This window comes from Centroberyx gerrardi, chromosome 10 (assembly GCF_048128805.1).
Source record: "Centroberyx gerrardi isolate f3 chromosome 10, fCenGer3.hap1.cur.20231027, whole genome shotgun sequence".
Classification (NCBI taxonomy): Eukaryota; Metazoa; Chordata; class Actinopteri; order Beryciformes; family Berycidae; genus Centroberyx; species Centroberyx gerrardi.
In genome coordinates this window covers 5,200,653-5,221,450 of record NC_136006.1, presented here as the reverse complement: position 1 = coordinate 5,221,450, position 20,798 = coordinate 5,200,653, and the positions used below count along the sequence as shown (strand labels likewise).

General features: G+C 39.8%; 3 protein-coding genes and 1 long non-coding RNA gene across 4 annotated transcripts in view; 2 read left to right on the top strand and 2 right to left on the bottom strand.

Annotated features, from left to right (window-relative positions):
* Window positions 1–5,436, top strand: part of parp4 (poly (ADP-ribose) polymerase family, member 4) — a 35,159-nt gene extending 29,723 nt beyond the window's left edge. The window contains exons 34-36 of the mRNA XM_078286097.1: window positions 488–590; window positions 2,445–2,577; window positions 3,509–5,436. Of these exons, the coding sequence (XP_078142223.1) occupies window positions 488–590; window positions 2,445–2,577; window positions 3,509–3,707 (435 nt within the window). The 3' untranslated portion in view covers window positions 3,708–5,436. The remainder of the gene's footprint in view (window positions 1–487; window positions 591–2,444; window positions 2,578–3,508) is intronic.
* On the bottom strand, window positions 3,000–13,662 carry LOC144539859 (uncharacterized). Its single transcript, XR_013505138.1, has 3 exons — window positions 13,495–13,662; window positions 3,434–3,721; window positions 3,000–3,164 (listed from the first exon to the last, which is right to left on the bottom strand). It is a non-coding gene; the product is annotated as an uncharacterized LOC144539859 (long non-coding RNA).
* Window positions 6,611–10,575, top strand: LOC139924815 (C-type lectin domain family 4 member E-like). The gene is made up of 6 exons (XM_078286260.1): window positions 6,611–6,742; window positions 6,839–6,940; window positions 7,501–7,689; window positions 8,207–8,349; window positions 9,230–9,339; window positions 10,239–10,575. Exons 1-6 carry the CDS (start codon window positions 6,673–6,675, stop codon window positions 10,396–10,398), a joined length of 774 nt encoding a protein of 257 aa, XP_078142386.1. The 5' UTR covers window positions 6,611–6,672; the 3' UTR covers window positions 10,399–10,575.
* A 3,809-nt stretch (window positions 13,663–17,471) lies between the features above and the next one.
* Window positions 17,472–20,798, bottom strand: vtcn1 (V-set domain containing T cell activation inhibitor 1). Its single transcript, XM_071907622.2, has 5 exons — window positions 20,656–20,798; window positions 20,383–20,447; window positions 19,161–19,523; window positions 17,833–18,084; window positions 17,472–17,733 (listed from the first exon to the last, which is right to left on the bottom strand). The coding sequence occupies exons 1-5, from the start codon at window positions 20,685–20,687 to the stop codon at window positions 17,621–17,623; spliced, it is 825 nt and encodes a 274-aa protein (XP_071763723.2). The 5' UTR covers window positions 20,688–20,798; the 3' UTR covers window positions 17,472–17,620.

The window sequence follows — 20,798 nt, the reverse complement described above, 5'->3', positions numbered from 1 at the left end:
CCCATGAGTGTGGGAACCCTGGTGTCATTAAGTAATCTATGACTTTTATCAACCTCTTATCAGCGACCATTAGGAATTGCAACAACATCAACAGGCCTCTGGCAAAGCTTGCAGGGGTCTGTAATAGACAATAAAATCAGATTTTCACAATAGAGGGGAGTAAGATAACTAATTAGAGCAGAGATCCAACAGAAAGCGAGGTAATATATCTAGTCAAAGTGCTATAATAATAATAATACTGCTTTGTCATTTGTTTTTTTGGCTTGAAAACAACACTTTTTAGCTTTTCCATATACTGAGATTAGAATAGCCACGCTTTGCTCATACCTGCAACCCTCAGTTTTATTTCACAGTTAAATCTGCATTGAAATAAAGCGAGCTGCATGAGTATTTGATCAGTGAGACATTGTTTGATGTTTGATGGTGCCATGCTCTTATTACTTTGGATATGAAACGACAGAGTGTGACACTTGTCTGTGTGTTGCAGGAGGGCTACTGGGAGTGTACTGCTGAGCTGGGCAAATTCATAAAAGTAGATGTAGACTCCTTTGCCAACGTGTTCCTGAAAAACAAGGGCATCTGCTCTCTAGGTACAGTACAGACTAATGTAATTCTGTCGTGTGTTTGTGTGTGTGTGTGTGTGTGTGTGTGTGTGTGTGTTTGTGTCCTCGTACCGCTATGCTTGTGAGAACCAGTTTTGAGTTTTAGACCTTCGGAGTGAGGATATTTTCGTGAATTTAGGTAATTTTGACAACTAACCTCTTTCAGGGCCTAGTTTAGGATTCTGACTGTTTTTTTATGGTTAAGATTAGAATTGGGATTAGGTTTAGGCTGGAGCAAAGGTTAAGGTAAATTTAGAGTAAGGACTTGGGTTTAGGGATAAAGTTATAATTAGGTTTAGGTTAGGGTAAAAGTTAAGATTTTTTTAGGGTTAGGAGTTGGGTTTAGGGTTAAAGTTAGAATTAGGTTTAGGTTAGGGTAAAAGTTAAGATTTTTTTAGGGTTAGGAGTTGGGTTTAGGGATAAAATTAGAATTAGGTTTAGGTTAGGGTAAAAGTTAAGATTTTTTTTAGGGTTAGGAGTTGGGTTTAGGGTTAAAGTTAGAATTAGGTTTAGGTTAGGGTAAAAGTTAAGATTTTTTTAGGGTTAGGAGTTGGGTTTAGGGATAAAGTCAGAATTAGGTTTAGGTTAGGGTAAAAGTTAAGATTTTTTTAGGGTTAGGAGTTGGGTTTAGGGTTAAAGTTAGAATTAGGTTTAGGTTAGGGTAAAAGTTAAGATTTTTTTAGGGTTAGGAGTTGGGTTTAGGGATAAAGTTAGAATTAGATTTAGGTTAGGGTAAAAGTTAAGATTTTTTTAGGGTTAGGAGTTGGGTTTAGGGATAAAGTTAGAATTAGGTTTAGGTTAGGGTAAAAGTTAAGATTTTTTTAGGGTTAGGAGTTGGGTTTAGGGATAAAGTCAGAATTAGGTTTAGGTTAGGGTAAAAGTTAAGATTTTTTTAGGGTTAGGAGTTGGGTTTAGGGATAAAATTAGAATTAGGTTTAGGTTAGGGTAAAAGTTAAGATTTTTTTTAGGGTTAGGAGTTGGGTTTAGGGTTAAAGTTAGAATTAGGTTTAGGTTAGGGTAAAAGTTAAGATTTTTTTAGGGTTAGGAGTTGGGTTTAGGGATAAAGTCAGAATTAGGTTTAGGTTAGGGTAAAAGTTAAGATTTTTTTAGGGTTAGGAGTTGGGTTTAGGGTTAAAGTTAGGGTTAAGGGTTAAAGAATGAGTGTAATTAATGGAAGGTCCTTATAAGGATATATGAACAAGGATGTGTGCGGTCCTGTCGCTCAGTGAGTTGAGCATGACTCTAACACTGTCAGGGGGTTTGATTCCCACTGAAGCCACCAATGCTAAAAATATATACACTCATTAAGGCTGTTGGAACAAATTTCAGTATTCGAATTTCAGTTGATGTCAAAAAATCCTAACGAATTTGAACCCCAAATGCGTCGAAAACTTTTTTTTCCCATGCACAGCTGATTGAACTAAACACATTACTGGCTCCCCATGCCTCGGCTCCATAGACCCCCATTCTCTACCGCTCTCTCGATCTCTTCTACTGGCCTGCTAGTTTGTTCTCCTCCAAACAATATTTGGAAGATATTTGGATTCCCCTCAGTGAAAGACAAGATTCAGCAGAACACCAACTCAGATCTTTCAAGATACTGAATAAGGGAAAAACCGCTCACTGCCAATAAATTCAGAATAGAATCTCTATCTGTTTAGTACACCTTGGCTGTTCATTGCGCCCTGCTTTCATGTGTCAATGTTATGTAAATGTGATCATTAATATTCAAATTTAAGTCGAATTTTACTGATTTTGGTCAATTCTAAGGTGCTTTGGATAAAAGCATCCACCAAATGAAATGCGTTATATGTGTGTGTGTGTGTGTGTGTGTGTGTCTAGGTGTGAGGGCCCATGCAGACATCCTGAGGCTGGTTGCCACTCTGCTGGTTCTGCAGCTGATGAGGGTGGAGAAGCTGGAGGAAGGCAAGCTGCTGCGCACTCTGTTCTGCCTGGACGACTCTCCTCAGCCCAGGTCTGACTCCAAAACACCCAAGTGTGTGTGTGTGTGTGTGTGTGTGTGTGTGTGTGTGTGCTCTTGTATTTTTACAGTAAACCATGTCTAGACCAAATGTCCTCATAAGAATAGAAAGAAAGATGGGGAAAATTGAGGACATTTCGCCAGTCCAGAAAAAAAAAGGTGTAGGAAAAACACTGCCTTCTAGTATTTGATCATTTCAATTCCAAATTGCAGTATATGTTCTTGGGAAAAGAAAAAGTTTATCAAAAGGTCATCATTTCCCAATTCAGATTTTTCCTTCACATATGAAATCTAATCTGTGTCAACAGCAAAAAGCTGCATGAAATTTTTTCAAATCTGATAGATATGTGCTACAAAATCAGTTCAATCAGGACAGACTCAAATTAAAACTTTATTCAGAAGCAAAACATGTCAGAAACTTTGGCGTAAGCTCCAAGGTGAAACTCCTCCCATTGATGAAGTTAGGAATACATCCGTGGTTGGATGTAGGAATTAGGAAGCCCCGCCCCCCCCCCGGGGAGTTCCTCTGGAGCCTTGACGGTGGTGATGGGGTGGAGGAGGGGCGAAGGTAAGCACAGCGACTGGAATGACAGCAGCATACAGCATAGTTCAGTGAGTGGCACAATAGCATTGTAGGTGACGTGTTTATACATACGTGTTTATAGGGAAAGTGTTCGCCAACTCTGAATGGGTAAAGAGAAAGCATGAATGAAACTAGAAAGAGGTGGGTGGATTTAGGTGGTCTTCCTGATTGAACTTATAGACCTCACAGTCTAAGGCATGCGACCTACATACAACTTGAATGCTCAAATCTGAATTTGTCAACGGTTCTGAATTTAGCAGTTGCTACCCAGTATGAATGAGGCGGTGAATCTTTTGGTTTGTATATCTGGATGCTGGTAAACGACGGCCTTTTTCTTTCCAGGTCTGAGCGGTGGGAGGCGGTGAAGAGGGCGGTGGACTGGGTGTGCTGGGCCGACCGGCAGTACCCGTGCGTCTACAGCCGGCTGGAGTTCGGCTGGAGCTGGGAATCGTCCACCCGCCAGCTCCTGGGGTACGAACGCCTCCCCGCCCGCTCGCCGCTCAGCAGTCTGGGGACCGGGACGCCTCTGCCGGTCCACTGACCGGGCTGACGTTACTTCAGGGAGGATGAGGAGAAGATGGTGTTTAAGAAAGTGTTTAGTTTTTAGGATGATAAGGCACACACATTTATCTTTTTTTTTTTTTCCAGGATTACGCTTTTGTACACATACACATATACAACTGCCTTTCAACACTTTTGATTTGCTTTTTTGGGGGGATAAGTTTAGGATAAATTTGGGGACACACACAAAAAAGTATAGGGAATAAGTATGGGAGCTCAGTTTTTAGGTGATAATTTAGAAAACACACACATATTGTTAGTCAAACCAATTGGTCACTGCCAGCTGCAGTTATTTAATCAAGAGAAGTGCTGAAGCCTCCTGATAGTGCTGTTAGCTTTGCATGTTTTAGCACTGAGCGCTAGATGTTTCAAATATTTCAACTTAAAGCAAAAAAGAGCACAGCATTTCAAACAGGTGTTCAGTACTGTCTTAGTGACAGCAAGAGTGAAGATCAGCACTCACACCAAGCATCTGTTGAGTGCTGCAAGTTAAAAAAGATATGCCCAGTGGATACAGGGGCATATATAGGTCTTCTTTATCATATCATTTTTAGCCTTTGCACTGTTATAGTCTATCCTGTTTGTTGTGATTTTAAGCAAGCGAGTATCAGTGTTGCCAACTTGGCGACTTTGTTGCTAGATTTAGCGACTTTTCAGACCCCCCGGCGGCTTTATTTCTCAAAAGCCACTAGCAACAAATCTGCCGAGTCTTTCTGACCATGGGGAACAATGTTAATGTGTTGAAAGCCAAAGCATTTGGCAATAAATTGGTACGGCTGATGCTGGTTTGCTCTACTTGCTTGTCTAATCCAAGACAATCTATGAAGATCCATTGGAGAATTGGCTCTACACAAATGATGTCTAAATATCTAACAAATAGAAAAAGAGATACCTCAATTCAGTAAAAATTGAGTAGTCTGATAAGGTAGATTTGATTCCAAATGTAGGTTACTGTGACACAGTAAACTGTCTTGTCTTTAGCCCTAGTCTCTACTCCAAATCAGCTAGCCAGCTAATTAGCCAGGCTAATTTGGCAGAGCAACTGATGTTAAAGTTAAAACGCGACTACTAGCCACTACTAACACTAGCTTCTACTAGATACGTTAGCTAGTGTGCAAATCAGATGTGTTTACAAGACAGATCTAGTTAACCAGGGCTAACCAGATTCAACAGTTAGCTAGCTCACAAGCTGGCACAAAATCATAAAATCAATCAGCTGCATCTGTGGCAAAATGATCAGTTCCCAGTTTAAAACGGCACTGAAATTAACCTGTTCTGTTGAAACCCAATCAGCTGTTTCAGCTGTTGCCCAAAAACCGAGGACATCCAATATGGCCGCCACAGGGTGTGTTAACGTCACCTGAAAGCCCTCTAATATAGCTCAGTAGGCCTATACAGTATATCGATCAGCAGAGAGGTTTGGGGGTACAGTCTGATATTGTTGCTTCAAGAAGTTCCTGAAAGTTATTTTTAATTAAAATCCACTTTCTATTTTAATGATCAGTGATGGTACACTTCAGAAGCCTTTTACTATTCAATATTTTACTTTGGTGATTAGTGGTATTGTTAACAATGTTGTATTCAATTTGTGGAAGATGTCATAAATGTATTGAATTATCTTGTATGTAAACCAAAAATAATAAACATGAATTATTGTGAATGCAATTCACTATGCTTGACAGATTTGCATTGGTGTCAGAGATTAAGCTTTGTGTCAGTTCTCATTTCCTTCTTTAAACAGTAAACCGGACATGCTTGTCTTATTTGGTCGCATGCACACCACAACCCATGCGTACGGTCCATGCGGCAGCCACACACACACACACACACACCATACTCTCTTAATCAGGCTCTGATCGAATACTAGGAAGATTTAGCATTTATTTTTGTTTTATAATTTTACAAGAATTTAAAGCTTGGTAACGCTTTATTTTCCGGGTCCGCAATTTCTTAATAATTTCCTACAAAGGAACTGTTAATTTGTTAGAAAGTTTCCTGGACAGAACCATGAAATGATGTACTAATTATAGGGAAAATAGAGAAAGAGTTCAATGGTAAGTGGTAGGTGGTAAGTACCTCCAATTTCTTCTGTTGTTTCCAAGACAGAACCATGAAATTATGTAGTAGTTATATAGAAAATTGGAAATTAACCAAAATGACTTACTCAACAAATAACTATATTATACAATTATATGAATAATGGCGTATGATAATTTACCTCTGCCTATTATTTTTCCAATAAATAGTTTATAGTTTTGCAGTTCTTTCCAGGAAATTATTTTAGAAATGTACAGTATCGACTCACCAGACTGCTGACATTTTCTATATAACTACCACATCATTTCATGGTTCTTTCCAGGAAACTTACTAAGAAATTAACAGTTCATTTCAGGGAACATATTTGTAAATTGTGTACCCGGAAAAGAAAGCGTTACCGTGTTCTCTGACTTTTATTTATCGTTATACTTTATTGATCCCTGGCAGCTAATTTCATCTGCCAAAAGAGATCTTTCAGGGATCAATAAAGTATTTCTGCATTCAACTCTGTTCTTCAACTTCTCAAACACTATGAAAGTATGTGTGCACAATTTACCATGAAATCATTTTGAATAAATGACCCACCATTAACAAGCAGTGAACAGTGCTGTTTCAATTAGATTTGGCATTGACTAAATTGAAAGTTGACTCTTAACTCTTCAGACAAATGTTTCAAATTCTCTATACTTATTTACACTATAAGATTTGTATTACAGTGACAGCTTCAGAAGAGAAGTTGCTGTGATGGTCACAGCATCAACACCTGTGAAAACTTACTTCCTGAAAGGCTACAAGTCAGAGGAAGTGGTGGAAACCAACAAGAGTTTCAACATTTGACAGCAGACTATAATATTTAATGTTGGACAGCAGAGGTGACAGTTGACAAACAGCTGGGATGCTCATGAAAAATGGAGGAAATCTACATGAATGTTGAACCTGCCAAGTCCAGTGACTCAAGAACTTCAACAAAACAGACAGGTAAAGATGGGCAGACTGTGAGTGTGTGGATATATAATGTCATGTATTATTACTGTTCTCTTATTTATTATACTCCCTGGTCTTTTCTGTGCTCAGGTCCCAGCAGCTCAGACAGGAGTTCCCATGGAGCGGCTTTACTGGGTCTGGGGCTGCTGAGTGTTTTCCTACTGGCTGCGCTCATCGGCCTCGGTGTCCGCTGTGAGTCTGGTTCACATTCAGAGCTCAAGTCAGACTGAACAGAGGATTTTGATGACCGTTAGTCTATTATGAAACATGACCATGTGTTACCAAGACGTGTTTTTCATGTTTTGTTTTGACTTTTTATGTCAAATGGTTATGTTTTGGATTACTTTTTGCATTTCTCTGGGTCTTCGGCTTTTCAACGCTGGCACAGACCGTCGTATCTGCTTCTGTTCAATATCAAAATGTTTGCTGGGAAAAGACAAGACTCTTATTGTTCAGCAGGAGCATTATTACGATTATTATCAAGAATGATTGCATTTGCTATGCGTTTTCAGCTGAATTTGTTGAATTCCAGTGATGCTCCATGTTGCTGCATTGATAACATAGGAGGACAGATACTGTAATCCACCTGTGCAGTGTCACATGAGACAGATGATGCACTTAGTTTGACCACAGTCTCTCACAGAACAATTTGTCATTTTGACTTGTGAATACTGTAACTGCTGCTGTATGTTATAAATGCAGAAGTTATTTGATGAAATCAATGTTTCAGTATGTCTCTTGATCTATTTCAGACCAGGATGTGGTGCGTGGTTTTGCTGTAGATCTCTCCGTTATCCAAGCCAACCTGACTGAGGAGAGACTGGTTCTCCAGGCCAGTAATGATAAGCTCTCCTCCCTGACTGAGGAGAGAGACCTGCTGAACACCCACCTCACTGCAATGACTAAAGAGCGAGACAGGCTTCAGAGTTTGTCCAGAAAGAGTGAGTACTTGCATGTGTGGATGCTGTGTTGCTCAACCTGCGGGTCAGGACCCACCACAGGGTCATGTAGGAGCCCTATGGTGGAAAAAAACATTGATGTGGAAATCTTTATTCCGTTCTGCAAAATATGTACAGTCAAAAAAGTATTTTATAGCTGGAATCCGGTACTTTTTTCCAGTAATAAATGGTTATTTTATCCATCTGGACCGTAGAGTCAGGTTACACAATACCAACTATTAATGTTATCATGGTTGGAGATGATCTCCATAGACTGGTATTGAAATGTTTGACCAGGTAGAATGAAAGTCTGCTAACTATCTAACATTATCCAACAGAAATCATAATTTGGTATCATGGCTCTCTCTATCCTGTAAGTTTACACCTGCAAAGAAAGGGGGTCTTCAGGGGTGGATTTGGGGGTCGCTGCTGTACAGTACATGCATGTTTTTGAACAGCAAAACTTTACCAATAGACAGACTTGATTCTCGTCTTATCTTTTATGTTTTATATCGCACAGAGAAAACGTGTCCTGCAGGATGGAGGATGTTCAGTTGTGTGTGTTATCTCCTCTCTACTGAGACTAAGACCTGGGATAACAGCAGACAGGACTGCAGAGACAGAGGAGCAGATCTGGTGGTCATAGACAGTGCTGAAGAACAGGTACAGTGTGTTGGTGTGAGTGTGGGTGTGGGTGTGTGTGCATCTGTGAATCTATGAGTGCAGGGATGTGTTTGCGCCTGTCTGTGTGCTTTCAAGAATATTATATATATAATTATATATATATATATATATATAATTTGCCTGAAGCACAGATGGAATACAAATCATCTTAAGTTCTGTTTGGATGGACCAATGAAGGTCAACTCATGTTAACATTAGAAAACATGTTTATTGCAATAAAAATTCAGCAACTTTACGATAAATAAACTCTTTACACATAACTAATAAAAAAAATAAAAAATAAGAATGAATACAACAGTAATAAAAAAGTGACGTTTGGAGTGTAGTTAAAAAAAAAAATATATATATATATATACATATATATATATATATATATATATATATACACATATATATATATACATAAGCTATCATAAAAATAACATGTTCACAATTCAACTGCATGTGGGTTAAACAAAGGTGCAAAATTAATATTGATCAAATATGGTGAACTACATCACATTTTAGCTGCTAGGGAGCTAAGATTTTGGAAGATCATTCAACACAGCGTATGCTAAATTTATATTTTTTGTTTAAATTTATAATTTTTATTTGGTTCCTCTCTGGCGTGAAAAGCTTTAATTGGGGAATTTATGCTGGAAGTCAGACTGGCTAACAACAGGATAAAAATTCTGTGACATCTAGATGCAGCGATTTTATTATTTTCTGCAGGATTCAATGACTTTCCTTATTTTCTGATCCGTTTTCCATAAAAAAATATTTCTGAATTATAATTTTGCCTTGGATTCCTCTCATATTTTGTTGAGATGTGGTTAACACTATAATATAAATACCATGGCTTTTTGTTTGTTTGAAACAGACATTCCTCTCTACACTCACTAAGGAAGAAACTTCATGTTGGATTGGTTTGAGTGACAGAGGCACGGAGGGGACCTGGAAATGGATTGATGAAACTCCATTGACTCTAAGGTAAGACAGAAATATGTTTAGCCTTGGTTGAACATACAGTATATCCACTTTTTCTGTATATTACTAGTAGTTACTTACTTTACTCGGTCTGGCGCACCGAGCTAAATTGTCGCCAACGGAGCGGAAGTGTTGCCCAGGTGATCGTTGACGGTTCATGTCGTCATCGCGTTGTGTGCACCAACTAAATGTCTTACTGTCATAGCTTTGTTTTTGTCTCGTTTTAATTTTATTTGGCAAATACTTATTCTTGGTTAATAGAAATAATTCAGGTAAACAATAATAAAGTACCCTACCTTCCCTCTGCTCTGATTGGTTCGCGGTTCACCGCGTCATCAGAGCGTGGAAAAAAGTTGAAGCCAGCTGAACTTCAGTTTGTAGCTGCGCTGCCCGACACGCTGATACATTTATGCTCCAGCGCAGGCATCACTAACTGGCGGACTCCGGGCCGTATCCGGACCCAGTGACGGTTCTGTCCGGACCGCGACCAATTTCTGATCAATTAATGAGAATAAGATTGACGGAGCCATGGACGGAGCGGCAACACTGATCCGTCGGAAAACGGACAGAATTGACGTCAGGAATACAGCAGCCTAGCTTCGCTCATAATGGAGCTACTTCATAGAAACAAGTTAAATTCATTCAAATTCATTGTTTGTAGAACTAAAACTCCAATCTGCCAATTGCCATGTGCAAGGTACAGGAATTTCTTTCTGTGATATTTGTGCAGAAAATTAGAAACATCTAGAAAGCGATGGACCAATAGTGCATTGGTCCAGCATACCATGAAGAGGAGATGCTGACTAAAATGAGACGCATTATGTAAATTAAGAGCCATTGAAGGCCTGGATTCATGTTGGAGATTAAAAGTGTCATGATTGTCTTGTTTGTTGACCTGCTAGGTACTGGAAGGCAGCACAGCCTGATAACGGTGGAGGAGATCCTCAGTTGCGGGAAGAAGACTGCGCTCATATCGTTACTGGCAAGACTAAAGAGAACTGGAATGACATATCTTGTGCTTATTCTCTGCGATGGATCTGTGAGAAAGTGGTTTATCATTGAGTTTTGAGAAAAATCAATGGATTTTCAGCTTGTAGGCTATGCTTTTGTAAGGAGTGTGTGTGTGTGTGTGCGTGTGTGTGTGTGTGTGTGAGAGAGAGAGAGAGAGAGAGAGAGAGAAAGACTTTGGTTGGCAAAAGAGTCATGCTTTTGTAATCTGGATGCTTTTTACTTTAAAGATACTGAATGATAAACTTCAGCTAAGGACTTGTTCCCCCAAAATGGATATGTTGCATTTTAAAATAGCACACATACTTTTTGCTGCAGATGTGTCACTTAGCGGTTGTTCTGGCTTTACCAACCAAGTGATGTTAAAATAAATTTAAAAAAAAGTGATGTTTACTGAGGTTGCGTCCTCCCCCACTTGCCAGGTCCGCGGTTTCCTGCCTACAGAAGCGCATTGCATTCACCAAAGAAAAGAAAAAAGTCAGAGATGGTTTCTCGTAATTATGACGTAGTATTTCATGATGAGATACGGAAGTCATAATTACGAGAAACCATCTCCGATTGTTTTTTTCTTTGGTGAATGCAATGCGCTTCCGTACCTGCCTTCCTCCCCATTTGGTTTTGGAGCATGTGGGACGGTTTTCAGTGGCTCATGCGCTGGAAATTTTAGTTTGACCTGGCAACCCTGTCCTGTTACTCTGGACTGTCCCTGCTGATTAATTTGCTGTCTTTTGGATCGCCATCCATTACGAAAAGGATGCAAGGTAATGACGATGTGACTAGTCAGTGAGTTGTACTGCTAATGTTCTGGAAATAAAGTGTTTTCTTCCCCAGGCTCAGAGTGACAGTAGAATCACAGTAAAAATCTACAAATCTAAAGGACCGCTTAGTAAGAGCGGATATACATACATCTAGCTCTGATACATTTATTACAGGAAATGTTTCATGCAGATCATGTACTTCCTTTAATGATATGGTGAAAACCAACAGGTTTATCAATCAACATTCCTGTAAGGAATACACGATAAAATCACTCATCACATGCAACACTACCAATGTTATATATCTTTTATTTTGTAAATGCAATAAATACTATGTCGGTCAAACCTCACAGAAGCTTAACGTCAGACTTAATGAACATAGAAGTAGCATCAGGAGAGGAGACATCACATCCCCAGTTGCCCGACATTTTTTAAATGAAGGACACAGATTGGAGGACTCACAGGCATTGAGAAAGTAAGGTTGAATCGCAGAGGGGGTAATAATGAAAATGCCTTATTGAAAAGGGAATGTTTCTGGATACATACCTTAAATACATTGCATCCTAATGGGTTAAACGAGGAATGCAATCTGACGGTCTTTTTATGAATGAATGACTCTTGAGGTTGGGCTCCTGTGAATATAGTAGCCTAATGTTTAAACTTAGTGACTATTGGTATGTCTGATTTATGAACGGCTGACCACCTGATGTCTTCAGATATCCCATAGTTTTTTGACATACTTCTGATATTTTGTATAATCTTTTGACATGTCTTGTACACGTTTAACAATGTAAATTGCACGAATGACCCCTGGTGGCTACATCAGGTACCACATGTTGGAGTGTAGTTTAACACCAGGGATTTATAAAGCAACACCTTTACATAATGGTTCTTGTTATGGGGATTAGATCCTTCATGTCAAAATAATGGTAGATGTATTTTGAAAGTGGTGTCTGCATGTATGAAATACTTTGAACTTATTTTGTTGATTTAATGTTATATATTTTTATTTAATGAAATAAAATAAGTGGTTAACAAAGTAACTATCCATCGTGTCCGACCCCATCTCTATCAACTCAGATGTTTTAACATCTGAAATTCAAGTTATTCTTAAGGTCAATTGCAAATTAGATTCCTCCTAAAGTACATGACTAATGTCGCAGACCACTGACATCAGTCCCTTCATGTGTCAATGTAGTGAACGCTAGTTCACCAGCGTGTGTGTGTTTGTGTGTGTGTGTATGTGTGTATGTCGCCTTTTTCTTCTTGGAAGGACTGCCCAACTCCCGCTGTTGGTCCCCCCACCTGTCACACCAAATTTGCACCCATGGTTGTATGTAAACCAAAAATAATAAACATGAATTATTGTAAATGTAATTCATGATGCTTGACAGATTTGCAGTAGTGTCAGGTAGAGGTCTGCAACCCGACCCGAACCCGACGGGACCCGAGACTGTATGTCGGGTATTGGCCGGGTTGGGCTTGGTTTTTAAATAAATAATTCGGGCTCGGGTCGGGTCGGGATCGGTTGTATTTTTTTCATGCGTGGAAAAAAGCACAATGTTTTTTGCTCCTCGCTTTCTCTTGAAGCTCTGTGTCACACAGGCTGGGCACACACAGCCTCCCTCCCTCTGCTGAGCGCTCTGCTGAGCGCTGCTCAAAATTGTGGATTTTGATGTGGATTTTCTAATTTCTATTTCTGACAAGAAAATAGAATGACCAAAAAATACACGGACCAAGAGGCTATAACTTTTAAATAGGAACGTTTTGATTTCGGGTCGGGTTTGGGCTTCAAATGTTGCATTACAGTCGGGCTTAGTTTCGGGTCGGGCCTGAACGTCGCGGGCTCGGGCTGGGCTCGGGCTGGGCTCGGGCTGGGCTCGGGCTGGGCTCGGGCTGGGCTCGGGCTGGGCTCGGGCTGGGCTCGGGCTGGGCTCGGGCTGGGCTCGGGCTGGGCTCGGGCTGGGCTCGGGCTAAATGGCACTCTTTCTTCCTTGATTTTATGAGACGAGCGCTGGCACACGCTCGACCGGGAGAGGGGCATAAATGCGCGACAGACTTTAAATTACGTTTTTCAATGTAGACTACATCTGATATATTTGTTTCAGAAAGCAATTCTCCACTCCATGAAAAAACCTTCAACGCATTATTCTGGCGATAGGGTTAGAAAATGTGGGCTAAACCTTGCGGTCCCGGGGTAAACGTTGGAACAGCTGATTTTACAGCAAGGCTGACAAGTGGCATTCAAGTCATATCTGACCCGTTTTCAGTTTATTTCTCCCCACAAAAGTTATCTCTCGAATATATAACGCAACACTATCAGCTCCTTGTTCACGATACAAGACAGGCAGACAGGGAGGAAAAGAAACCATTCAACTTTTACTTTACTTACCAATTTGGCGTTCTCTCTTGCAAATAATCCAGCCATGTAACTATCCATTCATGAAATGAAATCGCACACTTTAGGATCCTCCTTACCCCGGGAATATGCACGAACATTAATGGTTTGTAAGAGTGGCATTTAACAATGTAACGGGACGCGCAACAGAAGTAATCCTTCCTGGCCAGTGATAAACCACAGAACAGCGCATCGCCCATTGTAGAACATATTCCCACGATGTAATCCACCAAATCACACTTCAGGATATTCTCTTAATAATGACTAAATTCGGAGTGACAAAAAACGGGTTTATTAAAAACGGCGTATGCAAAAGTATCCGACTAGGCCAACGTTACTGCGGAAGTAAAGCACGTCATGCATGACAACGCCACAAACTCCGACTGATGTCGCGGTGATAAAGGGGTAATTCACTTTTTAAATAAGATTATTATGATAGCCTCTTTGATGCTACTTGAGTTGTGTATTTTATATTTTTTGTATATTCTCATATTTCATTTCAATGTTTATTTGAATAGGGACAGATACATAGACATAGAACATTTAAACAAAAATAGTCTGATGTCACATATAACATTTATAGCCTAAGCTAATTTAGATAACCTAATAGATAGATCATTTAATAGACAGATAGTACAAAAACAATCAATGGAATTTCAATTTGTATTTAAAATGATCCCAATTATGATCCTGCTTGAGATGTGTGGGTAATGAATTCCATATTTGCCCCCGTACAGAGAAAGTGGTTTGTCCAAGGGAGGCAATTCCCCACAGCAGCACCCCTAGTGGTTGTCCCAGAGACCCAAAGGGATTTCACCATATCACAGAGAACCTGAGGAGCCTGATTATGAATACATTTATGAATACGTTTTATGTTAGCAAATTTAATGAAATTATCAAAACTTAAAATGTTTAATTTCTGTATGACACAGCAATGGTGAAACCTAATTGGCTTCCTGTCAATAATTTTTATTGCACGATTGTATATCATCTTAAGAGGTCTGATTACAGTAGGACTTGCTTGAGACCACGAAGTTACACAATAACTCAAGTATGAGAAAATCATTGAGTGCATATAGATATTTGCAGCATGAAATGGTAAACAGTTCCTAATCAGTCTAAATGTATTTGCTTTTGCTACTCTGCTCACCATTTGTATATGTTTCTCCAATTTTAGATGGGAGTCTAACATCAAGCCAAGATATTTAACCTCATAAGCCTGTTCAATCGATTGTCCATTGATTTTTACTTTTAATTTATTTACTTCATCTGGTGAGGAGCGTCTCCTGGACGAGAAGCATATTGGCACAGTTCTCTTAATGTTCAGTGTTAGACAAGAATTTTTGAGCCATACTGCTACCGATTCTAGATGTTCTGTCAGTTGTGTGGAAACTGAGGCGGTCGTCCGGCCAGACACATATATGACTGTCATCTGCATACATCTGGAGACCTGCTCCTGGACATGATTCTGGAAGATCCTTTATATATAAACTGAAAAGAAGTGGTCCGAGAATGGACCCCATGGGATTCCCGTTTTGCAGCCTAGTAAAGATGATTGTTTATTATTAATAACTACACATTGCTCACGATTACAAAGATAAGATTTAAACCATTGTAAAGTTTTATCAGAAAAGTTATATTTGGAGAGTTTAGAGATAAGAATATCATGATTAACGGTGTCGAATGCTTTTTTAAGGTCCAGGAAACCTGCCCTCACCAACTTACCTTTATCAATTGAGAGTTTAAGTTCTATAAAAAAGCAATTAGCACTCTCGGTAGAATAATTAGAACGGAAACCAAACTGCAATGGGTGCAAGTAGTTATGCATTTCCAGGTACTTCACAAGTTGTGAGGCCACAGTTTTCTCCAAAACTTTGGCGAAAACAGGGAGAATGCTAATTGGCTTATAATTGCATGCCTGATCAGCTGCTCCAGATTTAAAAATTGGTATAACTCATGATTGTTTCCACCCATCAGGAAACTTCCCAGTTGCAATAGATACATTAATCAGATGAGTGAGAGGACCAACATATATACTTCTTTAGAAAAGCAGTATCCAAATTAAAAAGATCTTTTGAGTGACTGTTGGTAAACTTACTTCTATTATTTGAAGAACTTCTATTCGATTAGTTTGTTGTAACTTAAACGAATGAGTAGTTTCATTTTCCAGACTGGCTATGATAGGCCTACTGGGTTGTTTGAAATTGTTGAAAAAGTTCCTCAGCAGATCTGATAAAGAAGTTATTAAATTCCTGGGCAATTTGTCCGCTTTCTGAGATCAATTGATTCCTTACTTTTAGTTCAAATATTATCTCTGTTCTGTGTGGCTTAATCAGATTGTTTATTTGCTTCCAGATTGATGAACTGTTTCCTCTCGCATCTGTAATTACTGAGATGTAATAGTCAGCTTTTGCATTTCTTAATTCTTTAGTAACACGATTCCTTAGCCCCTTATACAGAGCCATGTCAGTATTCAAGCGACTTTTTAAAGCAGTTCTAAGTGCAAGGTCTCTTTGTTTCATAAGTTTTCGAATTGGCACATTTACCCACGGTAAGGATAGTTTTCTATTTGAGCGCTTGCATGTTTTGATAAACTTGCCCACAATTGCACCAACCGTATTCATAAGCTCATTACAACATGCACTGGAATCGTTGTCATTCAAAACATTGTCCCATTGCACCCTGCTTAGTTCACTCTTCAGGTTTTCCAGATCACACTTTGAGATTGCCAGAAAATTTGATTTAAGATTACTACAATCAGGGAAGCATTTTTTTTGTTAGTTTCCTCACAGCTAAAGTCATATTGTGATCTGACAAACCTGTTATGAGATTATACACCTTAATTATCCTTTCCTCCCTATTAGAAAAGATTAGATCAATCTGTGACTGAGTGGATCTCGTAATCCAGGTGGCAATACGAAAGAAAGTGCATACGTAGGGATAGACAAACATTCAAACAGAGATATTCATCATAGTCCAGCTCAATTTCTTTACCCTTAAATTAGTTGCTAATATAAATTATTACTCCTCCTCCCTTTCTATCTTTCCTAAAACATCTGAACCCAGGCACATCAATTAGACTTTTACTTTTACTGTGAAGCCAACTTTCACTGAGGCATAGAAAGCGCAAATTAGAATCCATCAGTAATGTTTTAATTTCATCATGTTTTGGGAGTAAGCTTCTAACGTTTAGATGACCTCCGATAATCCCTTTGGGCTTAACGTTAGTGTCCCATGTAACTTTTGCATGATTGACTACATGTGGTATGGTTCAGTTTGCGTTTAGTCACTGCAGCGCTGCTTTTCAAGATATTCAGTTCAGAGCGCTGTTTTAATTTATGCGTCTCACGGCTGGTTGTGGAGACTTGATCCTCTGCTGGCAATGAACGGTGAGTCCTGTTAGCTGTTAGCTCGCTATTGTAGTTCAGTAAATTATACTGCTGCTACTGCTATTTTCCACACCCCTCCTAATGCTGTAATCCATAATTTCTTCATTCTTTCATTCACGCCTTTCTACTTAATATGTTCCAATGTTTAAATGGTTGGTTGCTTATGTTCCTTCTTTTACTCTATTCTTATTCTATTTTTTCCTCGCTGTATACTACTAATATTTTGGTGCTGCAATGGCGCAATTTCCTTACTTATCTTAGAAAGACAGATACTGTAGATCGAATAGAAGTAAAAACACAAGCTGACAAAAATTCAGAAGACTTTTCTGACAAATAATGTAGGTAGACCCTTTACTTACAGATTTAACAGACACACAATTTGCATGAAAACAAAAAAAGAACATTTAAAGGTTGATAGAAAAATTCCTAAGAAATTGCACCTCAAATGGAGTTGTACTGGAACATGGATGCTGTTACATAGTAACAACACTATCCACTGTAATAAATTAATTAACAGTAACATAAAGTAATGTTGGATCTAAAGTAATGTTTGAATGCAGCCTGCATTTATGTACTGTAATCTATTTCCTCTGCCCAAAATGTCCTGTATCATTTTGTTAGTGAATGTATTGCAGGCATTATGTGCACGCACGTACACACACAGGTGGAGATTTGAGAGGAAATGATATCCCACATGACCATATTGAACTTGTGTGTGTGTGTGTGTGTGATCATGTCAGATAATAGATGCAGAGGACACTGGTCATGATGCTCAGGAGATTAGACGCCGGCACAGATGTCGCTGCGCTGAAGGTGAAGGTCGTCCTCTCAGAAACTCCTGAGCCTGAAAAAAGGAGATTCCAATTTTTGGTCAGAAGAAATTTTGAAATGCACAAAATCTCTTGCAAATCCGGTCCTGGCATTAATAAAAATAAAAATATACCTGTTACAGTTGCCTCAGAGATGGCCAACACCATGGTGTTTTGGATGTGGCAGGTATAGGTGTCGAGTCTGGTGACTGGCTGCAGCGTGCTGACTATACTGAAAATCCCTGCCGAGTTTTGGTTGAAAGTCGTGCTTGCATTCAGCACTTTCCCATCATAGTCCAACCACGTCACGCTTGGTTTTGGGAGCCACCTCTCTGCCTCGGCGATCAAGATATCCTTTGTGTTTGTAAATTTGGGAGCTGAAAAGGCTGAAGTGACAAAAGTGACAATAAAGAATCATGAGAACATGCTGCAATCTACAATTTCCAAAGTGTGACTGTACCCAACTTCAGCATCTCCAATATTAATGTCAAAAGCAGCAGTTTGATTCTGTTTTAGGCATGAACCGTAATATATATTGGTACAAAGGTGAAGAGACTAAGAATCTGGTCTGAGTATCTGTTCACAAATTCAAAGCTTTAATGGGTGAGGGGGCTTACACTGGCTGAGCAGGTCGGGGTCTGGAGTCTCACTAAGGGCCACTTCCCCAAAACTGCAGTCAGACCATGAAAAGTACAAGCTGTATCGGAGCACAGTACCACACTCACAGCTGGTTTGTTTAAATCTTAACATGTGCAAATGTTCACATGGATCTTTAAGCTGCACCAGGCCATGTCTCATGTTGGCAGCACCAAATGGCAGCGAGAGGCAACTGTTTGAAAAATGTATTCCTTCAATTCCAAGATATTATGTAAGGTGATGTCAGAAAACTGGTAAGACCTGACGAAGGCCTTAAACATTGTCTATTTTCTATATTTTTGAATAAAGGTGCAGTGGAGCATGGTGTTGCAGGTCCTACGTTTTCTCTTTAGTGTCCACTTTTTTCGACCCAGCACCTGAAAACAGGATGTGCGTATAATACTTGACGTCAGTAAACGTCACACAGCTCGCTCAGGTTTACCAACCGGCCGGTCTGTGATGCTTTATACCAAAGGAAACCAAAGAGACGAGAGAGGAGAAGATCTAACGTTGGTGAGTCCAGCTTTCTCTGCTGCTGTTTAGGAGACAGTTTGGATTCATCACTTCCTGTGTGGAGAAGTGATCAAACCTGACACCAGAATTTAATTTGGCCAAATAAGAGAATCTACAACATCTTAGTTAGTAGGGATGGGATGCTTTGCTCTTTTTCAGCCTCACTTCATGGTTCAGGCTGATACGATGGATGTGCTTTGATATAAAGATGTTGCCTAGTGCAGCTTTACTCTTCCCTGTACCCAGTATGTACACAGACAGTTTCTTGATCAAAGCAAATACACAGTGAAACCGGAAAGACGAGGCCTCCTACCTGCCGTTCTGAGGCGAATGCTGACGGAGCCTCCACCACTGGAGGAGCTGACGCTGCAGCTGTAGACCCCGTCGTCGCTGCTCCTCACTCTCATCAGCAGCAGAGAGGCATTTCCTTTGTTTATGGCATCGGTAAAAAGCTGGGTTCTCCCTCTGAAGTCCGGGTTCTGGTCCCGAAGGTTCGCCGCTCCGTCCTGGTACTGGTAAACCAGTCCGCTTAGCCCCTCCTTCCTCCAGGTGATTGACACATCGCTGAACTGAGCTCCGCCCTCGTTGGGTAAGAGGAGGAAGCAGCTGAGACGCACATCCTGTCCAAGGTTGGCGATGGTCGATCTGTTGCTGCTCTCCACTTCGGACGAGGGGCCTGGAGGACAGGGGGACAGGGAGAAATGCAGATTGCAGAGGCCTTTCGTTTTTAAATGTAAAAAAAAAAAAGACAGGAGATAGATAAATCGATTGATAGACAGATTGATAGATACTCCACCAAAACGTCCCCAACATCACTGAAAAGCCAATTTCATTCAAACGGGAGGATTTAGCCACAGCGGGTCCCAGACAGACACAGACTGATAAAGTATAATATATCATTTTTTGTTTACTGTTGCTTTGATGTGAAAAAAGTTGTATATTATAGCTTTAAATTTTAGCACACTCCAAATGCACACTCCAAATGCAAATCAGTAATCAATCAATCTTTATTTCTATAGCACATTTGAAATGTAATGCAATGCGCTTCACATAAAATGCAGACATAAAAGTAATACATTATATCAAAAGTTGTAAAGGAATTTAAAACAGTGAGTGGGGGAAAATATAAAAAATAATAAAATAAAAATAAAACAATCAAATTTAAATAAATAAATAAAAATGTGTCTACCATGCTGCACTGTAGATATATTGTTCAATAGATAGATAGAAACATAAATACATACATAGATTCCTAGATACTTTATTTATCCCAGAGGGAAATTCAATTGTCGCAGCAGCTACTAATTTGACACACATGCATGGATCTAAACGCACACACACACACACACACACACACACACTACATTTGTTTTCACACTTGGTGATGTGTTGTCAACCAGATCATTAATTCCTAATTAGCTTATACAAACAGTCTCTGATGAACACACCCATCTGTTCCCTCCTGAATACACGAGCCGAGGGCCTGCGATCACTAATGACAGATGCAGGAGTAAACAAGGATCCACAACACTCACCTGATAACGTCAGGGCAAGGATGAGGATGATGATGGCTGCGAATATGAAGATGAGGACAATCATGCTACAAATGGAGAGAAAAAGAGCAAATCAGAACGTGTAAGGAAGGTGTAATCAGCTGAAACACCCGCGCCGAAGTTAACTTCTGAATCAACCTCACACCAACCAAGTTCCTCCTACTGTGGAAGGCTGTTGGTCACCTGATTCTTTTCAGCACTATAAATTCGATCATCACCACCACCAGTGAACACATTCAAAGGCTCACAGCAAACCTCCAGAAGATGATCTGCCCCAGGGAAGCCATGGCTCCTGACAAGACGTCTCGAGAAGAACAAATGACCAGATCCCCGTCGGTTGTATCAGCGGTCCGTTCACGCCATTCCTCCTTAAATAACGGCCCCAAATACGCTTCCAC